Source organism: Phocoena phocoena, chromosome 12, assembly GCF_963924675.1.
Source record: "Phocoena phocoena chromosome 12, mPhoPho1.1, whole genome shotgun sequence".
In the NCBI taxonomy this organism is placed as follows: Eukaryota; Metazoa; Chordata; class Mammalia; order Artiodactyla; family Phocoenidae; genus Phocoena; species Phocoena phocoena.
In genome coordinates this window covers 27,834,229-27,859,038 of record NC_089230.1, presented here as the reverse complement: position 1 = coordinate 27,859,038, position 24,810 = coordinate 27,834,229, and the positions used below count along the sequence as shown (strand labels likewise).

At 35.9% G+C, this 24,810-nt stretch overlaps 1 protein-coding gene across 1 annotated transcript in view; it reads right to left on the bottom strand.

Annotated features, from left to right (window-relative positions):
• Positions 1–24,810, bottom strand: part of AHI1 (Abelson helper integration site 1) — a 186,024-nt gene that overhangs the window by 55,158 nt on the left and 106,056 nt on the right. Inside the window, exon 22 of the mRNA XM_065888623.1 lies at positions 17,889–17,944. Coding sequence (XP_065744695.1) covers positions 17,889–17,944 — 56 coding nt within the window. The remainder of the gene's footprint in view (positions 1–17,888; positions 17,945–24,810) is intronic.

Genomic DNA, 24,810 nt, shown 5'->3' with positions numbered 1-24,810 from the left:
AGTTGAAAAGGATGAAAAAGATATGCCATATAAACAGAAACCAAAAGAGAGCTGGAGAGGGTATTCTGATACCAGGTAAAATATAATTAAAGACAAAAACTGTCAGTAAAGATAAAGAAGGACATTTTAACTGATAAAAGGGTCAATCAATCAGGAAGCCATAAATAAGTATGAATATATATGCACCTAAATAGCCTCAAGATACATAAGGCAAAATGGACAGAATTGAAAGATGAAATAGATGATTCAACAATAGTTGTTGAGACTTCAATACTCCACTTTCCATAATGACTAGAACGAGGCAGATCAACATGGAAACAGAAGACTTGATCAACACTAAAAACCAGCTAGATCTAACAGACATCTATAGAACACTCCACCTAATAAAAGCAGAATACATATTCTTCTTAAGTGCATGTAGAACATTCTCTAGTATAGACAATATGCTAGGCTATAAAATAAGCCTTAAAAAAAAAAAAAAACCCTGAATGACAGAAAGTATGTTCTCCAACCATAATGAAATGAAAATAGAAATCAGTAACAGAAAGACAATTGGGAAATTGTGTCGAAATTAAACAACACACTCCTAAATACCAATGGGTCAAAGAAGAGAACACCAGGGAAATTTTAAAAAGATAAATGAAAAGATAAACACAACATACCAAAATGTATGGGAAGCAGCAAAAGCAATGATCTGAGGAAATTTTATAGCTGTAAATGCTTTAATTGAGAAAAAACAGTCAAATCAATAAGCTAACCTTATACTTTAAAACTAGAAAAATAAAACTAAATCCAAAGCAAGTAGAAGGAAGGAAATGATAAATATTAGGATAGAAATAAAAGATAACAAATAGAAAAAGAATAGAGAAAATTAACAAAACTTTAGCTATACTGACCAAGGGTGGTGGAGCGGAAGGTAACACCCAAATTAATAAAATCAGGAATGAGAGAGAAGATATCACTATTGGCCTTAGAGAAATATAAAGGATTATAATGGAGTGCTATTATCAACTGTATGTTAACAAATTAAATAGCCCAGATGAAAGGGACAAATTCCTAGAAAGAGACACCTTAAATGTGACTGAAGAGAAAGATGAAAATCTCAATAGACTTTAAGAGTAAAGAGACTGAATTAACAATTTAAAAAATTTCAACAAAGAAAAGCCCAGGTACAGAATGCAGCATTGGCAAACTGTACCAAATGTTTAAAGAAGAAATAATGTCAATCTTTTACAAAACTCTTCCAAAAAATAAAAGAGAAATGAACACTTTCCAACTCATTCTATGAAGTCAGTATTATCATGATCCCAAAGCTGGACAAGAAAACTACACACTTCTTATGACTACTGATGTAAAAACATCAACAAAATACTAGTAAACAGGATCTACAACATATAAAAAGGATTATACACCATGACAAGTGGGATTTATCCCAGAAATGATAGTTTGGTTTAACATATGACAATCAGTCTATGTAATAGACCATATTAATAGCATTAAGGACAAACCCCATATAGTCATCTCAATAAATACAGAAAAAGCATTTAACAAAATCCAACATTCTTTCCTGATAAAAACACTCAACAAAGTAAGAATATAAGGGAATTGCTTCAACCTGGTAAAGGTTATTCACAAAAGCACACAGCTAACAACATACTTAATGGTCAAAGACTGATAGCTTTTCCCCTATGATTAGGAGCAAGAGAAGACACAGACACTCACCCTTGCTATTTCAACACTGTACTGGAGATTCCAGCCAGTAAATTAGGCAAGAAAAAAAAAGGAATCAAGATGGAAACAAAGAAGTAGAACTATATTAACAGATGAAATGACCTCGTGTATAGACAACCTCAAGGAATCTACAAAAAATCCTCCAGAACACCTTATAGAAGTAGTAAACAAATTCAGTAAGGTTGCAGAATACAGGTGAATATAAAAAAATCAATTATATTTTTATACCTGAGGAATGAAAAATCTGAATATAAAACCAATTCCATTTACAACATCAAAAAGAATAAAATACTTGAAATAAAAGTCTAAGACTTACATAATAAAAACAAAATGTCATTGAAAGAAATTAAAGTAGACCTATATAAATTGAAAGACCCATGTTACTAGATTGGAAGACTCAATAACCTGTTAAGATGAAAATCCTCCATTTTGATCTACAGATTCAACATAATCCCTATTAAACACTTTGCAGAAACTGAGAAGGTGATTTTAAGATTCATATGGAAATGCAAGGGACCTAGAACAGAAAAATAATCTGGAAAGAGAACAAACCTGGAGGACAAGCTCTGCTTTTAAAACTTACTACAAAGCTACAGCAATTAAAACAGTGGATTACTGACATAAAGATAGGCAAATGAATCAACGCAATAGAATTGAGAGTCCAGATATAAGCCCTTACATTCATGGCCAACTGATTTTTGAAAAGGGTGCCGAGACCATTAAATGGGGAAATAATAGTCTTTTCAATAAATGGTGCTGGGAAAACTGGATAGACACATGCAAAAAAATAAAGTTACATCCCTAACTCACACCATATATAAAAATTAACTCTAAATGGATTACAGACCTAGGTAAGAGCTAAATGTATAAAACTCTCTGAGAACACACAGAAGTAAATTTTTGTGACCTTAGATCAGACAATGGTTTCTTACATATGGTAACAAAAGCACAAGTAACAAAAGAAAAGAGTAGAGAAATTGAACTTCATAAAAATTTTTTAAAAATGTTGTGCTTCTAAGGACATGATCAAGAAAGAGAAAAAGACAACCTACAGAACAGGAGAAAATATCTGCAAATCACGTATCTGATAAGAGACTTGTATCCAGAGTATATAAAGAACTCTTACAAGTCAATACTAAGACAAACCCAATTAGATATAAATAATATGAATATATCTATATTATATCTGTATTTATGTATGAGTTACATAATTTATACAGTTGATTTTATATAATATATATTTATATGCTATATTCCTGGCACATGGTAGGTATACAATATGTGTCAGGTATAATTATTATTATTCAACTCCTAGAGTTCTTTGAGTTATCACAGAGGAATGGTGTTTTAAAATAAAAATATTTCTATAGGACACCTGCAACTACAAATGTGATCCTATTTTCCAAATTAAATGTAGATATGCTAACTTCAACCCCATGTCTTAAAACAAAACTGTATTGCCACCCTTGGTATAATAAGATCTGATTCTCATATATACATACATACATAAATACATAACACAGTCATTAAAATATATCCTATTTATACAATTATATGGTAGAACATAATTTGCCCAACTAGAAAATGGGCAAAGGATTTGAATAAATTATCCAAAGAAGATATATAAATGGCACTGCAAAAGATGTTCACAACATTAATCATTAAGGAAATGCAAATCAAAATCAGGAGATATAAGAGATACAACTTTTCACTCAATAAACTGGCTATAATAAAAAAGACAGTAACAAGTGTTGGTGAGGATGTGGAGAAATTGAAACTCTCATACTTGGCTGGTGGGATTGTAAAATGGTTCAGGCACTTTAGAGAACGTTTTGGCAGTTCCTCAAAATGCTAAATACAGAGTTACCGTGTGACACAGCAATTTCACTACTAAATATACACCCAAGAGAATTAAAAACCTGTGTCTACACAAAAACCTGTATGTAAATGTGCACACAGCATTATTCATAATAGCTAAAAATGGAAGCAACCCAAATGCTCATCAATGAATGAAAGGATAACTAAAATATGGCATATCCATATAATAGACTATTATTCAGCCATAAAAAGGAATGAGATTCTGATGCATGCTATGACATGGATGATCTTTGAAAGCATGCTAAGTGAAAGAAGCCAGATACAAAAGGTCACGTATGATATGACTGCATTTATACAAAATGTCCAGAATAGGCAAATCCACAGAGATAGGAAGTAGATTAGTATTTGCCAGGGGCTAGGGAGAGAAGGCAATGTAGGGGGGTGGGTGGCTACTACTGAGTACGGGATTTCTTTTTGGGGTGAGGAATATGTTTTAAAATTAGACACTGATGATGTGTACAAAACTATGAATATACTAAAACCCAATGAATTGTAGACTTTAAAAGAGTAAACATTTTGCTATGTGAATTATATCCAAATAAAGCTGTTATTAAAAAAAGAACATCATAGAAATTATGGTTATGGAAGGTGAGGTTAGTCAGAATAAAGGAACAGATACAAGCAAAAACACAGAGGTGGAGACCATAGCGATTCATGTCAGAGAGAGGAGTCTTGATTCTGGCTATGGAAGTGGACAAAAGAGGTTAGATTGTGGAAATATAACAGAAGAGGAAAGCAATACATGTGGTACATAAGAGAAACAGACAAGCTTAATATATTACCAAGGTTTTGTCAGTAAGAACTAAGCAGTTGGTAGCACCAGTGACAGAAGATTAAAGTGGAAAGGCCCAATATAAGTCCCAGGAAAGACAGGAATTTTATTGAGCTGTATTCATTTTCAGGTTCTTTGGTTCCCAAGTGGTTAGCAGCCTAAGTATTTATTATGAAGATTTTTGTAGTAGAATGGAGAAAGAAAACAATAATTAAGATTAGAAACATCAACTGAGGAGTCATTCATGCTTAGGTACCAGCTGACACTTGGGTGTGTACAATGAGTTTTACAAGTAGGTCTCAAGGAAGAAGGGACAAAGCCCAATCACCTCATTCTTGGGTGATACAATTACCTTTTCATTCCTGTTCTTTTTAGTCCTGTTCTTCAAACAGCTGTCTGTGGCATGTGGGTAGCATAGTTTGAAGTGTAACAGGTGCTTGTAATTTCCTTTCTCAAGGTCACAGGTGACTCCGCCAGTGCACTAGAAAAACCACAGCTTCTGGGCCCCTTTCTTCCCACCAAACCCCAAGATCCCCTTCTCACATCCAGATTACTCTCCGTTACTTATGTGTCTTTAACCCACCCCCACAGCTTTGAGAATTGAAGTGCCACTATTCTGAGGAAATCTAAGACTCTATCCACTAACCCCAAACCATATCTGATTAAAACTCCTTGGTGTGTGGATGGGATGTTTTCCAAGAAAAAAATTCTGCAGTTGGCTTTCTTAGATAACATCCATGGTAGATGGTGCAGAGGGAGGAATCTGTATTTGGCCATCCTGTCCTCAAGGTCTTCATGACCCTTCTTGGCTGTCATTCTGGTCAGCCCTACCAGTATTGCTCAGTTGTCTACTCTCTTCATTACCACCCCTGCCTAATGCCATTACAAGATACAGTGATGATACAAAGATCAGATGAAATAATACACACTATGAAGCAGGGTTTTTAAAACTAAAAATTGTTTTTATAAGTGTTAATTGCTGTTAATACTATCTGAACTGCTCCCAGTTTCCACAGAATCTGCCTTGTGCCACTGAGTGACACTTGAGTTTAATGGTTTAATCATATAAACTTATTCTGCTCTTAATATTTTTGGCTCATCTACAATAATGCATTAACACATTCAATTTAAATGTTTCTAAAAGACCCTTAAAGACCTTTTATGTTTCAGTTTCCCTACTGGCGAATGATGATGATGATGGCGGTGATGATGATGATACTTTTATCATACAGAATTATGACATTCATGAGATATCCTACATAAAACACTTTGCACAGTGCCTGGTACCTAGTGAGTGCCCAATAAATGTTAGAGGTATGACTGTTATTACTCAACTCCTAAAGTTCTTTATCAAAGAGGAATGGCGTTTTGTAGTAAAATATTTCTGTAGTACTATAAACGTAACCATATTTTCCAAAAAAAATATAGATCTACCAACTCCAACTCCATTCTGAAAAGAAAATTTATTTCTAGGTTTGGCAAAATAAGCTTTGAGTCCATAAAGTGCCCTCAGAAAAGTCTGCTCATGTTGCCATATTACCAGGCAGAGATATGGTGACAAGAAAAGTTTATGAAGTTTAATTAAAAACACAGAAGTTTCGTTCCCTCTAGGGATTTATCTTACTTACTCTTAATGCATTAAAGTAATCTGTGACCCAGTAATGTGGTTATACCAAGAGGTGTCTGCATTACTGGCTGCTGCAGTATGATCTCTGCCAAAGATTGATCCCTGGGGATGCTGAGAAGATGGCAGGATAAAGGGCATCACAGGAAGAAGAGACCTGGTAAACTCGTGTATATTTATCAAGGTAAGAAAAGAATCTATGGAACATCTGGAGTGGCAGATGGTAAATGCCCATCTAGGCAGGAAGAATAGAGGACTAGTTTGATAACTTTTGATTAAATGTTCCCAAAATGGAAAATAATATTCCATAAAATGATGAGTCTGAAAAGTTTTTCTAAATAATTGCTTCATTTTATGGCATGATCAACTCAAGTTTTGGTTTCTGTTATGTACTATATTCAATGTTTCCTTACAGGGATCAAATTTTATTGATTAAAAGGAAAATTTCAAGTAATCACCAAACCTTATTTTAAAAGACAGGTAAGTAAATGCTTTGCTAAAGGACAATGCAATGTAACATTGAAATTGCTTTTAAACATTAACATCCCCCCCCAAAATGACTTTTATTTATAAGGCATTTTGTTGATAAATAAAAATTTAAATTGATCACATGTAAAGAAATTGTTGCCTTTTTGATTTTGTTCATTGTTCAATATTTTCTTCATGTTGTGAATAAAGACAATAAATAAGGGGCATTATAAAATTTGTTCATGTTACAGAGTTCAGGAGTGAGTGACCATGGCTGAAAAAAATCAGCATTCAAAAGAAAAATGAGTCAAAAATAAACTGATGAAATTCAACAAGGATAAATGGACCACTGCACTTAGGGTTAAACGGTAATAGTGGAAAGCTGAGAGATTACTGTGTGCTGGACACTGTACTCAGTACTGGAAACAGCACTAATGAGGAGGGTATTATTATTATCTCCATTCTAGAGATGAGGATACTGAGGCACAAGTAGGTAAATAATGGGAAGACAGGTCTTGACAGTAAATCTTTAAAATATCAAGAAGTTATGGTAGGTCATAATTCGATATCAAACACAGTATACAGATTATAGAAACCAATAGTATCACTATTTTTCATATCACAATTAGAATATTAAATCTAGTTCTGGATGTCACTTTTCCAAAGAATATGAACAAACTTGACGGAATCAGTATAGATTAAGTAGAAGAAAATGGATAGAGTTAGTCTAAAAAAGAGAATGTCAAGATGAAACAGACACTCTCAAGCATCTCAAGAGCTGTGCTTATAGCAGAGGAAATTGATTTGTTCTATAACGATCTAGAAGCAGAGTAAAACCAAGGTACTAATCATTTGTAGGTAAAGCACAAAACTTGAGTAATTAATGAAAACACAGCGTTTCTAAGGTAGAAGTAGTTTTTTGTTTTCCAGGAAAGAACGTATCCACAAGCAAGGGGACTTCTTTTTGTAACCAGTGACACATCCTTCTCATACGTTGAAGCTAAATGACTAAAAATGTGTAGAGATTAGAAACGTCTCAATACACTTACCAAAATATCCCATTATTAGCTGATAATGTAGTCTTTGGCAAATATCAAGAACTCCAGAGGCTCTTAGGTAACATGTTAATTAAATAGAAAAGAATTTCCTGGCTCTATATTTACCATCTGTGTGACCCTAGTGAAGACTCTTCACTTTTCAGTGCCTCAGTTTCATAATTTATAAAATGGGGATAATAATACCTATCTACGATTATACAGATGAAAAGAAAGTAGATATAAAGATACACTGCCAACATAGTAGGTATTCAATACATGTGTATCATTGATGCTCACAACAAAGTGAAATAAGTTTGCTATAATTATGATTAACTTATTCTTAGAGATTCAGGATCATTATGAATATCAGTAATATAATAGCTAGTAATATTATGTGTAAGGTATTGGACAGTTCTCAGACTGCAGTGCTGAACAAGAACATGGAAAACCCCTCTTTTAGTGGTGTTTACATTTTACGAGGGGAGACAAAATTCCATAATTTTTTATAGGCCTTTCTGCTATAAAGTCTTGCATTCTGTAGAATGAGGCTTATGAAAAAAAATGCAGTTGTTGCAGACTACTTAAAATCTATGGAACTTGTAACTAGGGTGCTGAAAGAAACTAACAATCCTAATCAAAGTACTAATGTGGTATTAAATCTTTGCTGGCATCTGTACCCAGCATTATGGTTAAGTCAGGTCCATGAAAGAATTTCCTTTCAATAGAGACCAGTTTATCAAAATTAAAAACCCAATCAGGTTTTAGATTTCATCAAACAAAACAATTCTTCATTTGTATTAGCAGTTCTTGAAGCTACTAAATTAGACATTAGCAAAAGGCATTTCAGCTTTTTTCTAAAATGACTCAGTCTTTCCATTTGATTATGAGAAAGCCTGCCTCTGATGGGTTTAAACTTGTAACATGCATAAATAAATCCTCTGCAATCTTATTGACATCATTCATCTATTTATTAACTGCACGTTGGCTAATTTGCATTACAGAAACACAGACTGTACTTACAATGACAGTACGTACTGCTCCGAAGAAACAGGTTAGGGGGTGAAGTAAATGTTTTGGGCGGGGCATATCACCACCTCCCCTTACGGCATTTAACAGAGCTCCTGCTTTCTGGTTCCTGTCTTCCCAGTTTAAGCTCCTGAGGAAGCAGACTCCCTTCCACCACTTGCTCTTTTTGCTGCTCTCAGGGGAAAAAATGACCAAAATAATTCCTCTGGAGTCAGGTCTCATGGGAACCACGTGTTCATACTTCTAGACACCTCACTAGAGCTTGACTAAGGACGTACTTCAGCTAGAGTCTAAAATGGAATGATTTTAATTTCTTTAGTTTTTTTAATGCTTCAGATGTACTGTTTTAGAATATTTGTGCACTTTTGAATTGTTCTTGATTCACAGTTTTGATTAGCCTCAAGTTCCACCAGTTTGTGTAACTGAACACGACTTTATTTGTGTTGGGAAAGATAGTGAAAGAGATTGAAATGGGCAAAAAAGATCACTGGTTGCTCTTTCAATAGAATCCTAGGCAGCCAGACCAGTGCCCTTCCTTTTCCCCACTGTACTGCACATGCTCTCTAACCCCTGCTGGCTAAATTACATCAGTTATCTGAACACCATAACCTACTGCTTGGCATCATTTCACCAAGTCCTGGGCTTATGAAGGTGGAGGGATTTGGTCTGTAGTGAAAGGACTTAGTTTTTGATCTACTGAAGACAACTAACCCACGTCTACTAATTAAGCAGCATGAAATTTCCAATAGCAATGGTGGTGATAGGCGATCTGTTAGTCGACCCAGTGGACACAACTGCCATGTGTGTAATATATGGGTGAACTCTAACTGAATCCTGAGAATAGGAAGGATGAGAGAAATGATGAGTGAGCATTCAAGAGATGACTATCAGAAATTTGCTTAGTTTTTCTTCTTTAATATGTTGTCCTGGAACAGTAGGAGCAGATGAAAAGGACCCAAAGGAGACCTAAAAGATCAACTTCTTCAACTTTCCTCATTTTACCAACTAGAAAAGTTTTAAATACTTAGTAAGGAATCTTGCTACAACTGCCTTACTCTACTCCTTTGTCTAATGCTAAAATACAGTGTGCATCCTTCTCCCCATTTATGTTACTGAATTTTTCCTTCCATCTGAGAAATTTTTTGAAAGTAATAATGTTGCATAAATACTAAAGCTTAATTTTTCACTTTTGAAGAGCACGGAAAAAGAAACATTTACTTCACATTCTACATAGATTCCTTTCATGGCAGCCCTATTGGCAAAACATTACTTTCTTTTGTGAAATGAGTCAGCAATATACACACAAGGCTAAGTTAACTGCTATTCTATTTTCCAAACTCCTCTCATGACAGGTTTCCCGAATTGCTTCCAGTTCATCATGTCTCCTAATGTTACCATCTAGCCTCCTTTCTCCCAAACTTTTCTGACTACCTATGATGGCACAAAACCTCCAGTTAGACTCCCTTGGCTTCCAAGATGCTACACTATTCCTGACTTCCTATGTCTCTCTTTTCTGTCTGTCTTCTGTGAGGGCTCTTTTTCCAACCTTCTGAATATGGACATCCCTGAAGTCCAGTCTAGCTCTTTGTGCTTTTTTATTTCTATAGTTTCAGCCTATATTCATTGATTCATTTAAGCTGTATCTACTGACAGTCTATAAGCAATGGTGACTCAAGCAGACATGGTCCCTACTTTCATGAAACTTACATCCATTCTATCGAGGAAGACAAGAGATAAACATGAAAATAACTGAACAAAAAAATTACAAATTGGGATAAGTATTAAGAAGGAAAAAAAAAGGTGCAATAAAAAGACTAAGTGGGGAGTATCTACTTCAGATAGAATGGTGAAGGAAGATCCTCTGAAAAGCTGACATTTACTGGGATCTAAAGAAAAAGCCCATTATGCAAAAGGGGGTGTATATTCCTGGCAGAGAGACCAAATGTTCAAAGCTGATAGGTGAGTAGGAGAAAGGCTGGCTGTGTTCCAGAAACTCAGAGCAAAGAGTATCATAAGGTGATGCTGAAGAGGTAGGCAGAGACCAGATCAGGCAAGGCCTGGTAGGGCCCTGGAAAGGGTTTGGGTTTTATTCTACAAGTAAGAAGTTATTGAAGAGTGTTAATGAGGAGAGGGATAACCCATTCTGACTTATATTTTAAAAAGATCACCCTGGCTGCCACGACTTACAGAATCGATGAATAAAGGGATCACACATTTAGGACTGCCCAAGACAATCCCAGTTTATATGCCTGTTGTCTTGGTGTAACTGGGTTTCTGCATCGACAGCAGGAGACAGTCACAATATGCAAGAAATAAATAAATACATAAACACACTTTAAAAAATGAAAAGAGAAAAAGAAAGAAGGTTGGTCAAGAGACACGCAGGTCATTGCGGCAACCTTCATCAGATTCCCTTGTTCCCAGTGTCCCTGCCCTAGCTGGGACCCCGGCGTCCTCCCTTTGATTCTTTTTTTTTTTTTTTTTTTTTTGCGGTACGCGTACCTCTCACTGTTGTGGCCTCTCCCGTTGCGGAGCACAGGCTCCGGACGCGCAGGCTCAGCGGCCATGGCTCACGGGCCCAGCCGCTCCACGGCATGTGGGATCTTCCTGGACCGGGGCACGAACCCGTGTCCCCTGCATCGGCAGGCAGACTCTCAACCTCTGCGCCACCAGGGAAGCCCCTCCCTTTGATTCTTGACCTCAGGCTTGGGATATGTTCTTGTCCATATTATCTGGCCATCTCTTGTGGTGAAATAATATTCAATATCTGGTATACAGAAAAATATTGAGTGGAATGTGTCTCAACTCATTTATCCCTCACAACAATCCTTGAGGTAGGTATCACTCCCACTTGCAGACAAAGAGGTAAAGAACCCTTCCTGAAGTCGTATGGAGTAAAAGTGGCCAAAGCAGGACTTGAAGCCAGGACATCTGGTCTGGACTCAGTGCTCTTAAGCCCTCTTCTAAAATTACTCCTCAATGCTAGAGACTACACATGTTTAGGGAACTACAAGTAGCTCAGAGTGCCCAGCATTGAGTATTGGGGAAAAGTTGGAAATAAGTCTACAAAGGTAGCAGAAGGCTTCCGACCACATGCTAAATAGCTTAGCTTTCAACTGGTAGGAGATGGGGTGCACCACAAGATCTTTAACATATGATCACATTTATGCCTTGGATAAATAACTCTGTGGAGAATGAATTTGGGAGGTGAGTCAGAGGAGACTGGTTCCTGACTGAGCTTTTTCTAAAGACTGGATATCTGCCCCTTTCCTGGACGGGGCCTTTGGACACCTGTTGTGAAGAGTCTGCTTGCTTTCCGCTTATAATGATACACAGGACTTCCCACAACCGAGGTCTGAGGCTTCTGACCACTGGATCTCCCTTCAGGACCCCAGAGCTGTTCAGTGTGGCTCTATCAAACACAACAAATTTAGATCTTCAAACTCATCCTCTTTTCTGAGGTTCAAGCCTATATTCTCAGTTCTCTACTGAACATTTCTACTTGTTCATGACTTCTGGCTACCTGAAATTTAACATGCCTAAAATTGAATCTATTATTCTCTAAAAATCATCCTTCATCCCTATTTTTTAAAAAATCTGTTAAAAGAGTCATCATTCTCTCAGTAACCTATGTCTCCAGCCATCATTTACCTCTTTTTCTTTTGAATTTCTATCATCAGTTCCAATTTCCAAATCTTTCTCATAAGCACACCTCTATTTCCATTTCCATTGCCCCTTCCTTATCCAGACCCTTAGCACCTTGAATGTGGATTAATAGTAGCTTCACAGATCATTTACTTTCTTCTAATCTCCACCTACCTGCAATTTCATGAGCTGCTTTTATTTTAATTTTTTAAAAACATTACCCCTTGATCATCTTATTCTCATGCTCAAATGCCTTACTGTTGCTTATATTGATAAAGTCTTAATTTTTTACCTAACATACAATGATCTTTATAAATCATGCCCAAATTACCTTTTCTTAATCTATCTCATGTTCTGAAATGCTCTGCTTCAGGCAAACTGTCTCCATCTATAAACTCTGTGTACTTTCCTTCTGTGATCTTCTGTCACACTGTTACTCTGGTCTAGAACATCCTATTCCTTTTAAAATCCCATCTGTCCTTTATGATCCAGTTTAGCACCTTCCTACTCTAAACAGACTTCCCAAATCACTACAGCTCTGGGAATTCCTAAAGCACTCAAGGCCCATCCCATATTCCTATACTTGAGTACAAGCTGCCTGGTTGACATGACATCTGTACTATATCGCTCTGAACTTTTATCCATTTGATGTATTGAGATATAACTATTTACAGTTCACTTTTCTAATTAGACCAAGAGCTGCTCAAAGACACAAAGCATGTTTTATACTTTTTTGTATTTCTGCTTTCCCCCATACCACTCCCACACCTACCCAGCACTTGATACTGTACTGTCCTATGGGCACCGTACACCTAATGTTTACTGATAATTTAGAAAATAAATTCCTATTATGCCACTCTTATGTTCTAGTCCTCCAGTAATATGACACTTTCAGAATTTTAAAACTTTCTCAGGTAGAGAAATTTAGCAAAGTCAGAAGAGAACTGGTGGAAAAAAGTCTGAGAAAAACAAATGTCAGCAGAGTATGCTAATGGGAAAAATCAACATAAGCTTCATAATTTACAATATCTGGAGAAAAATTAATGTGCAAATACTTAAGAAAAATATATTATGGATAACTCACAAGTGGTCTTAAAAAAGAATGAATTTATTGCATTTACATTTGAATTTCCATAGAATTGCTCTGAATTGCTACTTTATTGATAAGTAAAAACAGATTCTTTTATGACAAGTTATAAAAGCTTATAGTTTATCAGTTCCCTCTCCACCCTACAATTGCCTTCAGGAAGAGATTGGCCATAGGTTCTATTTTATGAGTTTTATATGGGCACATTCACCCTAGTTTACATACTATGAATTCCCGGAAAATTCTAGAGTGGCTGTCCCCAACAGTATGTTAAAATGTGAAAGACATATTTTATGTAAACATATGTATACATTTATTAAACTAATGTGCAATAATGCAATTGTAGCAATCTTGTGAACCTACAGTGGGCTAAACAATGATAATAATCTAACAACAGAAACAACTCAAAATGCTGTAGAATGAATATCATATAATCCATAATCATATAATCCAAAAGAGGCTCAGAATAAAGTTTAATTTGTATGTATATTTATGAATAAGTTTACTGTTAAGGGCAAGCAATACCACAAACATCTCAGATATATTTTCATAATAATAAAATACTCTAAAACACAGTAAAGTTTACCATTGACGAAAAATCATGTGACAAAAATTTATCAATCAAGCCCTTAGAAAACCTAGAAGGAGTGTAACCGCAGAATGAATGAACAGCTTGTTAAACTGGTCTTATAACAATGAAGAATAATGAACCAACATTTAAATTTCCAATCAAGCTAGGGTATTTTAATTCTTAATAATTCATGCAACACTTTAACAGATGGCAAAAGTGTTCCATAACTGGTATAATTCTGATGAGACAGGCAGGAGTTTGTTTCAACCTGCTGTGGTAGATGTGTAGACCTCTACGAAAACATAAGCTGTGATTTTATAAACTGACAAAAAATCCCTTTGTTAAAAGAAAATTCGTTCTCATTAGTGGGGGTTGTGGGATCACTGAATAAAATAAGAAGAAAGAAATAGTATAAGTTAGGGTTACAGGTTTGGAATGCAGAAGTTTTACAAAAATGATTGACTACAATAGGCCATGTTGATGTTATTTGAATTTTATCGTACCAGTTTTCACTGGAAGAAATTCAAAAACAGTTCTCCTCAAATCACTAAAAATACTTTATATGTTCAACATGGCTTACCATGTTTTAATTCCACCAGAAAGTAGGAAAAGCTATGGGAACGGCTGTGCATATGACTGTACACTAAAAGGCAGGTATGTTTTAACTAAGTCCTTCGTGTAATAACCTAAAGTAAGAAAAGACCAGACATGTGGGTGGAAGACTTCCTTATGCTAGCTGCTATTTCTCTTTGATTTGCAAATAAGTCCTCCATTTAAAGTAACTATGGGACTCAAGCCTATGCTGATTTAACTATTAACTTACTTTTACACCTGCCTTTCAGGGTTCAGACAATGACCTCTGATTAATCTGAGTCTGATATTATCCTTAACTTGCTGGAGGCTATAAGCAGGTGCAGCAACCAGCTCTTAAAGTGGCATGATCTAATTATCTTCATGTAATCTAATATTATGATTGTATGATGTCTTATTTGTTTTTCCTATAATAGTAACACGTCTGAGTGAATACCATTTAGTCCAAAAATCAGTGAAAAGAAAGCCACACATTTATGCATCAAATCTGAGCTAAGACATTACGTATAAAGAAAATAAAAGAAAATCTGTAATACATGAACAGGCAAAACACGCTACCTATACAAAGGAATAACTATCAGACTGATTTGAATGTCTCTCCTGAAATACTCAATGACAGAAGGCAAAATGATGATCAATTTCCACAACGTTTTGAAGGGAAAAGGTTATATTCAAATAATTAAAAGCCCTGGCAAGCTGTCTTATGCAAAGACAAATGAGAGATATTTTAAAATATGCAGATTCAGGTAATATAATTCTCAATTTATATTTCTTGAAAAAATAACTTGAAAATATACTCTTAGATATGAACAAAATTCAGAGCTCTGAATGCAAAGAAAAGTAAGTAGTGATTATAGCCAGTTAAGCAGGAAGGTTTGATTCTTTTTGGTGGAGGGGGTCATGCCATGTGGGGATATTCTGTTTTGCTTTCTATTGAAGGAACCTCAAACACAGATATGGTATTATTTATGTCAAAAAGAAAAAAAATTCCAAACAAAAAATTAAAATTCATGTAATAAATGAAAAAAAAAAGGGAAACAAGTAAATTAAAAAGAGAGTGAGAAAGAACACAGAACCAAGGGACAAAAGGGGTTTTGTTCTCAGGCTAACCTATATTCACTTAAAGAACACTACTGCATCCCACTGTAACGCTATAAGATCAAACTATCGTAACCATATATTTACAGAAAAGTTCATTCCAACCTGAAACGTCAAGAAACACATCTTTCCCTATCACAGAGGCCTAAGAAAGTCTTGCTTCCCTCCCCTGCTGAATTAGTCGTAAGTAGCATCTAGCACCCTCCTAGACCCCAGCCATTCATGGTAGGACTTAGAGCCAAAGGAATTGTAGAGAGGCAGGCTGGAAACTGGTGGCTAGGTATGAGGACAAGAGTCATTCAGAGCCTCAGCCATTCTGAAATCCTGGCCCACTCCCCTTCTACTTTTTTTCTCAGACCCAAAGAGTCTCTCTCCTTTTTAGCCAGTATAGTACAAAGTTTGAACTCACAAATATCCCACTCTGTAAAACTTTTAGACAGACTTTTTCCTATTTCTTTTATCTCTAAATATTTTCTTCTCTTAAACCCTTTAGGGAAAATAAGGGCACACTGACACAAAGGATGAAAAATAGGTAAAATTATATTTCTGTGAAAATCAGACTTTATCTGTCCTGGGGCCCAGCAGAGATTGGGTAATGAACAGACTTGTGATTCTATTTAGAGGTTATGGAGAAAGGGCCAAGGTTAACTGTCAGCAAGTTGGGGACCTATAGGGGAGAGGAGAAAGGTTGTTGAATATGCTTAAGCTGTAGTAAAGAGACAGAAGGAGAAGAGCTCAGAAAAAGACATCAGAAAGGAAGACTGGCTCAAGTCAAACCTGGGGATCTAATGAGTGTTACGGGAGCGTCTGTATAAACCAAGTATTTTAAAACTTATCAACTATACAGAGTAGAAGTGTTATTAATATATTAGGAGCCACCATTTAATAATCCAACTGGGAGAACATAACCAAAAACCAACAATACCTAAACTATTATGCATTAGATTTTGTTCCTAATTCACAGGAGCAATTTCGAGATCAGGGCACTACTGTAAAGTTTGTTCATGCCATTATTTCTCATGATTTCATGAATATTTGGTTCTATTATTTTATGATTTAATTCACATGGGAATCTGCCATCAGCCTACAGGGTGAAACAAAAAAACCTGGCAGGTTACACTTTTCTGAGCTCCAAAGTGTACAAAACACCCAGAATGCAAACAAGGTGCTGCAGGAAAGCCTACAGGAATAAAATAAATTTCAAAAGTATATAAAATAGTGAAATGAGTAGATTATTCAAATACCTTAAAATAATTAATTTTCCATAATTGCTAGCTTTCCATTTTTAATATTAATGAATAAAATTTACATAATGTTACGGCTATTCTTTTAGCATACTTACTAAAGGATAACTGGAACACACACACTATATCCATATACCTTTTTATGATTATGCTAATGATTAATTCCTCAAACACCAGTCGTTTCTGAAGCCCCACGTATTAAGTTACCAAACATGCTGAATCAATTATACAGATTTATAACAAATAGAAAAAATGGAGTCAATTTGTCCATGAGGAAAATATTAATTATCAATAAAATTCAAATATAGTTTAATACTTTTTTATTTTCTTAAAAAAGGTATTACTAAATCTTTCTCACAATAGGAAATGCTGAATTATACGGAGTACTTGAAAGATTTATTAGATAGAAAGGATAAGAAACAAGAATATGCTTAGTGGAGAGATATACTCTAGTCTATTTCTTGTGAATCTTTCAAGTGGGAACCAGCAACTGAAGTGTATTTCATACATACAAATACTACATACAGAGATGAAAAGGGAAATTTATCTGTCTTCCTTTTATATTATTTTCTATAACTATTTTTAATATAGTAAATAGATACTATAATTCTTAAATGCCTTTTGTTGTCTGGTAGTAACAGTAGTGGGGTAAAAGATTAGATTTCACTTTTATAATAATAAGGCATAGTAGTCTACGAGAGAAATGAAGCATAATGGCTTACTTTCACTATTACAAAACATTCACTCTAAATAATGATGCTAGTGCAGAAAATAACACTCATTTTTACAAGGGTGTAAATCAATTTGCATAAAGATTTACAGTACTTTATCAAAAGTATGAAGTATTTTAAAATTAAATACCATTCTATTCATAACATTAATATAAAACAAGTACTTGTAAAAATGATACAGCATCTTATTTTCCTATATCTTAGTAAAAATTGATAGGTTATCTTGATTAATTAGAAAACATAAGGTTAATTTTCTTAAAGGGATATAACTCTTGGCAAAAGGTAGGTTACAAGAGCTTTCCACAATGGCATTTTGTGTCACTATAACCAGTATTATTTTGTGCCTTCTTAACAGTTTTAACAATGTAGAAACAGATTGCCTTACCGTTGGTGCTGTATCTACATGGTGGTTACAAGGCTCTCTTTCTATACTGATAATCCCTGTGAAATGAAAAGATTGTGAATATTTGCTTATTATACCTATACATTTTATTTTGAAAACATTTATGTCAGCAAGACATGACTCCTACAGCTTACAAGAAAAAAGCCTCCTTGGATGGCAGAATCCTTTAAAGTGGTATCATGAATTCTTTGGTCAGAAACAGTTGGAGAGTTTAGCTAACTAAGAGACCTGACTCAACGTGAGCTAAGCCAATTTCTTCATTCAAGTGGCATCCAGCAATAGCAGAAGATGTGCTCTTATTCTGTTCTCAGCTCAAAAATTATACCATTATCTCCCTCTGCTACATTTCTGCAATGAAAGTTTTGCCTCTGTCTTGAGGTCATCAAGTTTTCATAAAGAAATATCACAAAGTCTATGAAAAGAATCGCTTCCTTGTTTTCTCAAAAACAAAAAGTAAATCTATTTGAATTTCTCTTTGATCATCTGATTTCCTACTACGATACAATCGGCTATCTATTCAATCACCACAGAGTACTGAAGAAAAAAAAGTTCCCTTGATTCTCTCCTTTAAAATGACAATATAGACTGCTAACCTTGAGAAAAATCATTTTATCATGTATAGACTTATCTTTTTGTTCCCCATGTCCTCTACTGCATTTCTTTGTAATAAACAGCTTCTAAGGATGTAACACATTGCCTCTCATCTGGAAGATACTGGTTCAAAATCAAGCTCAAGTTTAAAATGAACACAGGTATGGCTCTCATTTACTTTTCAATCTCTGTCAATCAGCAGACCAACATGTGAAGAGTTAACACGTGAGTAGTTTAACAGTTTGTTAAATAAGGCTAAAAGCTTAACCACGCAGGGGTGGTTAGAAGTGAGAATTGCAATGCACTGTTAAGAGCAAATAGCACAATTCCTAGTTGAAACAAAACACTAGTTCCTCTCATTTATAGGCATTTAACTCATTTTTTATTCTTAGATAACACTGGCCTTGAAAAGTTTTTTTTAAAACCCAAGAAAAACATTTCTGAAAATATTCAAATAATGCTGATTCTTATTGTAAGACTTTACACTGAAGTATACAGAACTAATGGTGAAATCCTCACCTCCTCAGCCCTCATGCTCTCACAACCCTCTCTAGCTGCAACCGCTAAGAACAGTCTGGCACGACACACTGGCTTTAGAATGAGAGTGGTCATACCACGGGGTTCAGGAATTAGCAACATCTTACATACGTGTTCTCACTACTATAATCTGACTGCCATAAAATAGGCCTAGGCTGACTACAGATTTTAAAATTCTTATCCAATTAGAAAGTAATTTCAAAATGATGAAAATTAAAAAAAACTAAAAAACCCCCAAATCTACATCCTTAGCTTATGAAAGTACAAAGAAAAAAATTACATGTTTTACAGTTTCAACTTCAGGATAAGAATGTGTTGAAAACTAGAATTTTAAAATGAATTTTCTAAAGATATTGGGTTGGCCAAAAAAAATTTGTTCGGGTTTTTCCATAACATCTTATGGAAAAACCTGAACGAACTCTTTTTGGCCAACCCGATATAAGCTTAGTTTTAAATTTAGACTGCTACTGAAATAATATCATTTAGAAATACAATCATACATGTTTGTTTAAGCTTTCAACAGAGAATATACAGAAAGGAATAAGCTTAAGGAAAAGCATCCCCAAAGATTTTGCTATTTTACCCCCAAAAAATCTATATTTTATTTCACTTTTATCTGATCAAACATTCCAGATGTTTCTGTGAAAAGTATTTCTTGGATGGGACTGACATTTAAGTTAGCAGACCCTGAGTAAAGCAGATTGCCTTCCATAATGTGAGTGGGCTTCATCCAACCAGATGAAGGCCTGAAAAAAGACTGACTTCCCCTGAAAGAGGGAATTGTGCCAACAGACTGCTTTCACCAGGGTATGTCCAAGTGTGTCTTTGTTATCATTAATCTTTCTTGGGACTTGATAGCCCTTTAATCTGCAGAATCTTATCATTCTCCTGCTCAGGGAAGTTTTATTCTGTTATGTTTAATTCTGCAGCCCATTTTATTTTTACCTTCATAATTTTTTATGTTTTGATAATTATGCCACTTAATCTTCTAGGTGAGCATCTTCTTTTTCACTTTGTCTAATGATTTTAAAATCTGAAATCATGTTTAGTTCCTTTCCAGAGGCCTACAAAGACTAAGGCCAGAGGGATGGCAAATGCTGGACAGTATCTCAGAAGATGAAGTTTTTTTTCTTCCTGGGATCTCAGAGCCAGTGTGTCAGGCAAGGTGTGGGAATGGGAGGGCTGTGTCTTCCTTGGTGCTGAGCAAGGAGCTGTGCATGGAAAACAGGCCTCTTCTCAAGGTGTGGGCAGAAAATGGATTTTCCAGAGTTCACTGAGGGCTCTCAGCCAGCAGAAGCTATAAATCCTCTGGGTAACTGGCTATTATCTGTCAGTTCAATGTTTGTAGTACACCAAGGGCCTGGCAGATCCTATGGACCACAATGGTCCTTAAACAGAGGCCTATACGCCCATCCACCTGGAGGAGTTTGCTTCTAGGACCAGTTACTGGGAGATGGCTGTAACCTGCAACTGCTGAGACTTGAGAGGAGAAGCTTAATCCTGTACCTCAGCACAGGGCTAACAGTTGCACAGGTTTGCTTTCATTTCTTTTGCTATAGTTCAGGCCTCCAGCAGAATAGTTGGGACCACAACCATGAGCATGCAAAGAAAATAAACTCTGGTAAGGAGTTTCAGTAACTTGAAGATCAGCAAATAACCTTATACGACTGGTAGTGCCACTGATAACAGTGGAAAAATTAGAGACTCTCTTAAATTAAAATAAAACAAACAAAACTTGACAACGATTAAGAATTTTAAGATAGCTAATTAATAAACAACAAAGATAACACCATTTTAAAGGGAGGAAATAGCAGCTTTCAGAAAGTAAGTCAGAAGATGGGTCACACAACCAAGGAGCAGCAGTACCATTACTGAAACCCATGCATCTAAGTCACAAACCTCCAGACCCATTTGTGTGCTTGTCTAGCCCCTGTGGTCAGGATCTGATTTAATTCACTTTTGTATCCATAGTGCCTGGTCCAAATGCTCGAAACACAGAAGGCCCTCAAGAGTTAACTCAAATATTAACTGAATGAATTAATCTATGCCATAGCCACCGGCTTCATATTCTACAATGCGGTGTTAACTGTGTGTATTAGTCATCAGAATGTTTGAATTAATGTTCTAGGACTCTTTTTAAAAACATTAATTAACTACTTCCTTTGGTAATGTTTCTAAACCTACTAAAAAATTGAAATGTATTATTTTAAAATTTTCCTAATTTTCCAGACATTAATACACTCTGGAGAAGATAATGAAGAAATTTTATGCTTCTTGGGAGATGCTTTGGGTATTTTACTTTGTGGAAAATCAGAACATGACATTATACCCCACTTGTACCTGACTGATTGGAACAACAGAATCATATATTTTTTAGTTTCCTTAAACTCTACCAACCTTCAAGTCAGGACCGTGATCAAAGGAAAGAAAGAAAAAAGATGATCAGATTTATTGCAAAAACAAAGCAGGCCAAACAAAGTGCCAAATTCTGAAGCCAGAACATATATCCAGCAACCTTATGTATCATCATCAAATGATTACGGGCAACCCACCAAGCACAGGGCACTGTGCTAAGGACAGGAGAACCTCTCTCCTCCCTTCTATGAAACTTTCTAAAGAGTTATTTGTTTTAGGCAACACTATAACCATGCATCCTAGTTGAGTTTTGGAAATTGCCATTGATCTCTATATGGGGCACAGGGAGAATTATGCTTTGATTATCTATGGCTAAGAGAAATGAAATACAATTTATTATATTCCAGTAAAATACAGTATTTTAGAAGGCAAAGATCTTTCCTGCCAAATTCAATATAAAGATGTCTGTACAAAAACTGCAAGCCCTTCTCAAGAATTGGAAAAGAAGTAAATCTGTTACTCAGATAATATAATTTATACCCAGAAAGTCCAAAAGAATCAATGCTAAAACTAACACAACCAATAAGAGAACTAAAAAATCAGAAAGTCAGCATAATATAAAATTTAACATATAAAAATCAATACCCTTTACATTTTCAAACAACCAGTTAGAAGATATAATTAAAAAGCATACCTCATTTATAAGATTATCATAAAAGAGAAAATACTTGAATAAATACACAAAATACATAAAACAGTATGAGGAAAATGTAAAAATACTTCTGAAAGACATAAAAGTAGTCTTGAACAAATGGAAAGACATCCCTTGTTCTAAGACAATGTAACATCACAGAAAGGCCAATTTTCTCTGAGATCATATATGAATTTAATGTGATTTCAATAAAACAGTTTTTGCCCCAGCACTAGACAAGTTGATTCTAAAATTCATATAGAAGACTATGCAAGAATAGCTAGAAAAATCCTGGGGAAAAAAAGACCGATGACTGAAAATAAATACTAAGTATCAATATATATTGTAAAAAGTCTCTGTAATTAAAACAATGTGGGGATGACACATGAGTAGACATGTAGATCAACAGAATGTATTAAAATGCTCAGAAAAAGATCCAGGACTAAATACAGCAACACCAATAGTGGGGCAACCTGACATTATATACCACCTGATGTGATGCAAAAAAGCACACATCACTTACTGTATTATGGCCAAAAAAAGTCTGGCTTGGATCTAATCATGATAAAATAGACAAAATCAAAACAGTGGCTATTCTACAGGACAACTGGCTCAGGCAGACTCTTTAAAAAAGTTAATGTCATGAAAAACAAACAAAAAAGATTCTAGATTTTTGAAAAATCTTCCATATAAGCAGAGTAAACAGGTTTAAAATTCTCACTGAAAAAATTTCTCAGCATTATTTAAAACCAAGAGCCAACAGAAAATCAAAACACTCACTCTGGATTGATTAGAACACCTTCCTAAAAATGAGAGAAAACTCCACAGTTAATGCATGAATGTATTTATATTTGACATGTTGATAGCACCACTCAATAAATCTACTATGTTTATTAAAAATAATAATTTTAAATTATATCAATTATATTATATATAATATTAATATTATTATATATAATAATAAAATTACCACCCTGTTCAGAGATATGAGTTGTTTATAATCTCTACTATTAGACTTTGTTCCTTTATAATCAGGGAAAAAATCCATTCCACAAAACAATTTATTTGTATAATATATCCTGACTCTGGAGCCACTCTGTAATGTATTCAAAGACTGGCTCTGGCAACTATTAGATATGTGACTTGGGCAAGTTATTTATCAACTCTGTGCCTTCATTTCCTTATTCAGTACAGGGGAAGCAATATGCATCTCACTGGCTGACGGGAGGGTTAAATTAGTTAATTAATATAAAAAATACTTCAAATTATACCTGGCCTACTGAACGCTGAACATAATTGATATATATTCAGAATGTTTATTTTGATTTTAATGTTTAAAATATCTGATCCAGAAGGAGATCAAGATGGCAGAGTAGAAAGATGCTGAGCTCACCTCTGCCAATGAACACATAAAAAAAACCATCTACACGTGGAGCAATTCTCACTGAAAACAAACGGGAGACTGGCAGAAAGACTCTCCTACAACCAAGCTTGTAAAGAAAGATCAGAGTCGAGTAGGAAGGGAGGGGAAGTGATCAGGTTGGGACCTGTGCTCCAAGGAGGGGACACTGAAGAGGAGGGGGATATCAGGGGCTCAAAGATCCTCCCTGAAGAGTGAGGGGTTTGAACCACATCTTGGGCACCCCAGCCCTAAGGTTCAAAACCAGGAAGATGGGTACCCTTAGTGGGACCTAAAGGAGGACTGTAAGAAATCGAGAATTCACTCATGCAGAGTGTGCACGTGCTTGCTTGCTCCCTGAAAAAGGCAGAGGAAGGAGACTGAAACTGCACGGGGCTCTGGCCAGTTTCCCACAACTGGCTCAGTGCATGACCCAGCCTGCACCAGGTGCCTGCTCCAGCCCCTCTTGCTCTGGTGCAGCTCCTTCTAGGGCAGAGGTGCTGATGCTGAGGAGAGTGGGCTCTTGTAGGGGTTGGAGCCGGCTTGGACCTGGCACTGCATGTCAACAGGGTGAGGGCAGCCATGGCTGACACTCATGGAGGCAGCAGATCAGGAGTGGTCTGCAACTCTTGACTGGTGTGCCATGACCATCCCAGCATGTGCCCAAGACTGGGTGTCTGCTCTGGCTCCTCTTGCTCCAGCACTGTTCTCCTCTGGGGAGAAGGTGCCATTGCCAGGAGTGGGGAGAACACATACTTAAAGGGAATGGAATAAGCTCGGATCTGACCCTCAGGGCTTCTGCTCCACCTCCTTGGGACCCACCCCCACCCCTGATATGGTGGTGATGCCTAATGAGCACAGGAAAAGCCCAGGCTCACACCTGGCTCTAGCTCTAGCCGCTCCATCGCTAGCCCCTCCATCTCTAGCCACACCTCCCACCAAGGTGATAGCTGCCAGCACACCCTCGGGGAAGGCATGACCCTTGCTCATTTCAGATCCAGCTCTAACATCAAAGCCACTGGGCACATTCAGACTACATAGGATGCTCCCACACAAGAACACCTCTTCAAGACCACAATAGTTAACTGTTTCACCTAATTTCATAGAGACACAGAAAGGTAAACAAAATAAGAAGACCGAAGTTTTTGTTTCAAATGAAAGAACAAGAAAAAAAAAACCTGAAAGAACAACCAATGAAACAGATAATTTACCAGATAAAGAGTTCAAGGTATTAGTAATAAGAATACTAACTGAACTTGGGAAAAGAATAGATGAACAGGTGAGAATTTTAGCAAAGAACTAGAAATCATAAAAAAGAACCAGTCAGAGCT